This window comes from Nicotiana attenuata, unplaced genomic scaffold (assembly GCF_001879085.1).
Source record: "Nicotiana attenuata strain UT unplaced genomic scaffold, NIATTr2, whole genome shotgun sequence".
Taxonomy (NCBI): domain Eukaryota; kingdom Viridiplantae; phylum Streptophyta; class Magnoliopsida; order Solanales; family Solanaceae; genus Nicotiana; species Nicotiana attenuata.
Window position 1 is genome coordinate 136,812 of NW_017671725.1, and position 6,294 is coordinate 143,105.

General features: G+C 34.0%; 1 protein-coding gene across 1 annotated transcript; it reads left to right on the top strand.

Annotated features, from left to right (window-relative positions):
- Nucleotides 1-304: 304 nt before the first annotated feature.
- On the top strand, nucleotides 305-5,788 carry LOC109209875 (receptor protein kinase CLAVATA1). The gene is made up of 3 exons (XM_019373231.1): nucleotides 305-1,193; nucleotides 1,730-3,490; nucleotides 5,074-5,788. The coding sequence occupies exons 1-3, from the start codon at nucleotides 350-352 to the stop codon at nucleotides 5,439-5,441; spliced, it is 2,973 nt and encodes a 990-aa protein (XP_019228776.1). The 5' UTR covers nucleotides 305-349; the 3' UTR covers nucleotides 5,442-5,788.
- The last annotated feature ends 506 nt before the right edge of the window (nucleotides 5,789-6,294 follow it).

The window sequence follows — 6,294 nt, forward strand, 5'->3', positions numbered from 1 at the left end:
TTCTCACATTTAAGAAGAGAATAAGTGCTACTATAACTATGGTGCAATATTTAATGAAGGGTAATTTGGTTCACTAACTATTTTTGTCTAGAATTTAGTATTTTTTTTTTATAGATATGCCCAAAACAAATTGGTCAACTATTGTGGACGAATAGTATGTAAAAATAAATTAATACTCCATCTCGTATCTTCACTTTGTTTCAAACCAAAAAGGTTAATTAGTGGTAATACAGAGTTTGATTCTTCTACCACTTTGGCAAAGTGCAAACAGTAGTAAATACTTATACTTCAAATAGCCTAAGCCTATTCTTACATTTCGTACAAACCATAGAAAGCTAACAGTGTGAACATGTCTACTGCTCCCTTTCTCCTTCTCTTCCAAATTTTCATCTTTTTTACTTTCACCATTAATGCAAACTCTGATCTTGAAACCCTTTTAAAACTCAAAGAATCCATTGTTGGTACTTCAAGTTCTGGTCTCAATGACTGGAAAAATATCACAACAAATTCCTCAACTTTCCCTTTTGTTAATTATTGTTCTTTCTCTGGTATTACATGTAATAATGATTTACGTGTAATATCTTTGAACATTTCTAATGTTCCTTTGTTTGGTACTATTCCACCTGAAATTGGTCTTTTAGACAAACTTGAAAATCTTATTATGTTTGGAGATAACTTAACTGGTACACTTCCTTTAGAAATATCAAATCTTTCTTCTATTAAATACGTTAATCTTTCAAACAACAGTTTTTCCGGTCCTTTTCCTAGAGAAATCTTGTTGGGGTTAATAGAACTTGAATCATTTGATATTTATAATAATAATTTTACTGGTGAGCTTCCTGCTGAGTTTGTTAAGCTTAAAAAGCTAAAGACTTTACATCTTGGAGGAAACTATTTTCATGGTGAAATACCAGAAGCTTATTCTCATATTGAAAGCTTACTATGGTTAGGTTTAGAGGGTAATTCACTTACTGGAAAAATACCAAAGAGTTTGGCTTTGCTTCCAAATCTTGAAGAACTTAGGTTGGGTTATTTTAATAGTTATGAAGGAGGAATTCCACCTGAGTTTGGTTCTATTAGTACACTTAAGCTTCTTGATCTTGCTAATTGTAATCTTGATGGTGAAATTCCTCCTAGTCTTGGAAATTTGAAGAAGTTGCATTCTCTGTTTCTACATGCCAACCGTCTTACAGGTATTGATTTGAACACACCATTTTTTTACTTGTACCATAGATGTTTATATGAAAAGAGTTGAAAAATATTGTGTATATTTGAAGTTTTGAGCTCATATTTTCAATTAAGTTTAAATCCTGAGTTCTGTCTCTGAACTCTCTGGTTTGGAGTGATTAATGTCAATTGACCTGTCAATTATCCAACTCACAAATTTTTCACTTAATATATAGTACTATAAATTATATGGGAAAAGACTCCAAAAATATTGTATAAATACCAAGTTTTGAGCTCATACTTTCAATTACATAGAATCTTGAGCTCGTTAATTTAAATTCCGAATTCGTCTCTGAAGTCTCTGGTTTGGAGACAGAGCTTAATGTCAATTGACCTGTCAATTAACCAACTCACTGTTTTCTTCACTTAATAGTATCATTGATGATATGTGAATTGACTTGAAAAAAATTGTAGTATATTTTAGGTTATGGCTAGTACTTTCAATAAGCTTAGAATCTTGAACTCGTTAAATTTAAATCTTGGATTCGTCTCTTCTTTGCAGGTCACATACCATCTGAACTCTCTGGTTTAAAGAGCTTGATGTCTCTTGACCTGTCCATTAACCAACTCACTGGAGAAATACCAGAGAGTTTCGTGAAGTTGCAGAATTTGACATTGATAAACTTTTTCAAAAACAACTTGCACGGTCCGATTCCCCCCTTTATCGGAGACCTTCCAAATCTTGAAGTGTTGCAGATTTGGGGCAACAATTTTACCCTGGAATTGCCCGAAAATCTTGGGCGTAACGGGAGGCTATTGAAACTGGATGTTACTGGCAATCATTTTACTGGAAGAATACCTCCTGATTTGTGTAAAAGTGGAAAGTTAAAGACTTTAATTCTAATGGAGAATTATTTCTTTGGTCCAATTCCTGAACAACTTGGTGAGTGCACATCGTTGACTCGAATTCGTGTTAGGAAGAATTACCTAAATGGTACTATTCCAGCTGGTTTTTTCAAGTTTCCTGTAATGGATATGCTTGAACTTGATAACAACTATTTCACGGGGCAGTTGCCAACGGAGATTAATGCGAATAATCTCTCGAGTCTTGTACTTTCTAACAACTGGATTACTGGAAATATTCCTCCATCTATTGGGAACTTGAAGAATTTAGTGACTTTGACACTTGATAAGAACAGATTATCTGGTGAAATTCCTCAAGAAATTGCGAGTTTAAAGAAGCTTGTGACCATCAACTTGAGTGGCAACAATTTAACAGGTGAAATCCCGAGTTCCATTGCTCTCTGCTCAGAACTAACATTAATTGACTTGAGCAGAAACCAATTGGCCGGTGAAGTTCCAAAAGAGATCACCAAACTAGACAGCTTGAACGTGCTCAACTTGTCGCGAAACCAACTGAATGGTGCCATTCCTGGAGATATTGGAGTGATGAGTGGTTTAACAGTTTTGGATCTTTCTTACAATGATCTTTCTGGGCGGAGACCGACCAACGGACAGTTAAAATTCTTCAGTGACAAGTCTTTTGTAGGAAATCCTAAACTCTGTTCGCCCCGCGCTACATTTTGTCCCTCAGCTTCAAACTCAGCTCAAAACTCCCACAAAAGTCATTCTGGGAAATTTACCACTACACAATTGGTGGTTATAATAATCACTTTAGTCACTGTTGCATTGCTGTTGGCTGTTACGTGGGTGTTCGTCAAGAAGGAAAAATTCAAAAATTCAAAGATTTGGAAGCTAACAGCATTCCAGAAACTTGATTTCAGAGCTGAGGATGTTTTAGAGTGTTTAAAAGAAGAGAACATAATTGGAAAAGGTGGAGCTGGGGTAGTGTATCGAGGGTCAATGCCAAATGGCATTGACGTTGCAATAAAGAAACTTGTAGGCAGAGGAACCGGACACCACGATCATGGTTTCTCGGCTGAAATCCAAACACTAGGAAGAATCAAGCACAGGAACATCGTACGATTACTAGGATATGTATCGAACAAGGATACAAACGTGTTGTTGTACGAGTACATGTCGAATGGTAGCTTAGGGGACATGTTGCATGGTGCGAAAGGGGCACATTTGAGGTGGGAGACGAGGTATCGTATTGCTGTGGAAGCTGCAAAGGGATTGTGTTATTTGCACCATGATTGTTCGCCTTCAATTATTCATAGGGATGTTAAGTCGAATAATATTCTGCTGGATTCTGATTTTGAAGCTCATGTTGCTGATTTTGGCTTAGCCAAATTCTTGCAAGATGCTGATGCATCTGAATGCATGTCTTCTATTGCTGGCTCTTATGGTTACATTGCACCAGGTAAACTACCACACTTGGTTTTCTGTCATTTTTTCTACTACTGCTTTAAAAAAAATGAAATTTTGGTTGTAAATCAAGATACCATTGGAAAAAATTCAACTTAAGTTTTTTCATATTTGAGACTTGGACTTGGATCTTCTAGTCTTTCCACTTTAATAATGTGCCAATATTTTTTTAGGATTTAAATTATTTATGCTGGTAATTCAAAAGCTTTTTACAATATTAGTATAGTTTCACATGTTACAACAGATTACTTACCATAATTTGCATGTTATCAACCTATGTTTTGCTACGAATATTACGTGAAATATGTTTTAAATAACTTGATAGTGTAAAAACTATTTTCTTTGTCGGTCTCATAAGTTCAATTTTTTTTATGAGTTTAGGTTCTGTACACTAATAATATAAGAAATGTTACACAATTTATAATGTCATTACTAGTAATTTTAGTTATAAAAATCGCTCCAATTAGTAACCTTTTAAAAATACTACTATCTTGCTATAATAATGTAAAAGATCTGTTCACTGGTGTATATATAACCTGTATTGGTCCTTTTATGTAACATTGAGAAGTCCTTTTTTATTGGTCAATGTTTTGCTTAGGGGTGTTCATAAAAACTCGAAAAACCAAACAAAACCGAAAACCAAACCAAACCGACCAAAAAAACCGATACTTTTTGGTTTGGTTTGGTTTTGGTTTTGAATTTTAAAAACCGATCAAATTTGGTTTGGTTTTGGTTTTAATCAGAAAAAAGCCGAACCAAATCGATCATAGGAGTAGCTATTTCAAATTTATTATTACACCTATATATATATATATATATATGTATATATATATATATATATATATGTATATGTATATGTATATATATATGTATATGTATATGTATATTGTTATACAAAGTTTCAAAAAAATTATGGTAAATGTTAATAGTTTTCACTTTTAATATAGTTCTTTACTTTTACATTCTAGTTTGATTGGTAGTTTTCTTTTGTTTAGTGTAAGAATCCATTTGGTGTTAAAAATAACATATTTTTAATTGAGTCCTTAAATTATTCATCACTATTTGATTCAATTATCATCAATATATTTTGGTAAATAATAGATTTCTCAAAGGGCAATTGATTTGATAGTGTTACATTGAAAATGTGGTCGCGGGAATATGTGTATGGTAGTGTATATCTTATATTTAAGAAAAAACCGACAAATAACCGGAAAAACTAAAAAAACCGACATAAACCGAATCTAGAAAAACCGACTTAATTGGTTTGGTTTGGTTCTAATATTTGAAAAACCGACTTACTTGGTTTGGTTTCTTTTAAGGGAAAAACTGATCCAAACCGAACCATGAACACCCCTAGTTTTGCTATTCATAAAAATAGTAACGTTTAGTCCTAGACACATCACACCCTAAGACCAAGAACAGTAAAACTTTTGGAATTTACTGAATTGTGGGGTTAAAAGGGTGGTGGGAGTAAAGCTATATGGTACCAGGACAAAATCTATTTAAAACTTTGTCCAAACATTAAATTCGGTCATTAATGTAGTTCTGAGCTAAATTTTGTTTGGATGTGAAAAACAGAGTACGCTTACACGTTGAAAGTTGACCAAAAAAGCGATGTGTACAGTTTTGGAGTTGTACTGTTGGAATTAATCACAGGTCACAAACCAGTTGGTGAATTTGGGGACGGTGTAGATATAGTGAGATGGGTTAATAAGACAATATCAGAGCTATCTCAGCCGTCTGATGCAGCTTCAGTTTTAGCAGTTGTTGACTCAAGGCTACACAGTTATCCTATTGGGAGTGTAATAAACTTGTACAAGATTGCTATGATATGTGTTGAAGAGGAAAGTTGTGCTAGGCCTACTATGAGAGAAGTTGTTCATATGCTTACTAATCCACCTCAGTCTACTACTACTGCTATTACTACTACTCTCCTCGCCCTTTGAAATTAACCTCTACCGCGGATCAAGTGTCTGGTTGAAAACTCGTGAAGTTAAAGGGCCGGGGAGTACAAATTCGTGCAAGTATAGAAGTTTATTTGAATATTAGGTGTTTTTTTTTGCCATTTTCTTTTGCTTGTTTTTGTGTTGTAGTATGCAAGTTGTATAAAAGGGGCAAAAAGTGAAAAAAAAAAAGAAAAAAAAAGAAGAAAGAAACTCCTTTTAATTTCTGACTATGGGTTAGAGGAGGATATGCAGCTGTGTCCATGGGAAAAATAAATAATTACAACATTGCATTATCAGTGGCTACTTGCTATATTAATAACATGTCCTATGTTTTATGCTTTGTGTCATTCATGGCCTAATTGAAACTTCGACATCTTGTGAAGCATGTACGAGAATATGATTTTTGGCCGAAGTAATTAAACCAATTCCCTAAACTCTATGGGGTAGTTTGGTACGTAGATTAAATTATTTTGTTATTGTAGTTTATAATTTTGGGAGTAATTTATTCCACCTAGGAGGTGAGATATATTGATACCAAGTTTAATTGGATAAGGAGGGATAAGATGGGATGTCTAGGATTAATAGCCTGTTTGGCCATGCTTTTTTTTGTTCAAAAGTGATTTTTTTCGCCAAAAACATTTTTGGCCAAAAATTGAGATGTTTGGCCAAGCTTTTGAAAGGAAAAAAAGTGCTTTTGAGGAGAAACAGAAGCAGTTTTGAAGAAAGCAGAAAAAAGTAGCTTCTCTCCAAAAGCACTTTTTTGAGAAGCACTTTTGAGAAAAATACACTTAGAAGCAGTTATTTAAAGCTTGGCCAAACAGTAGTTGCTGCTCAGAAGTGCTTTTCAAACTAA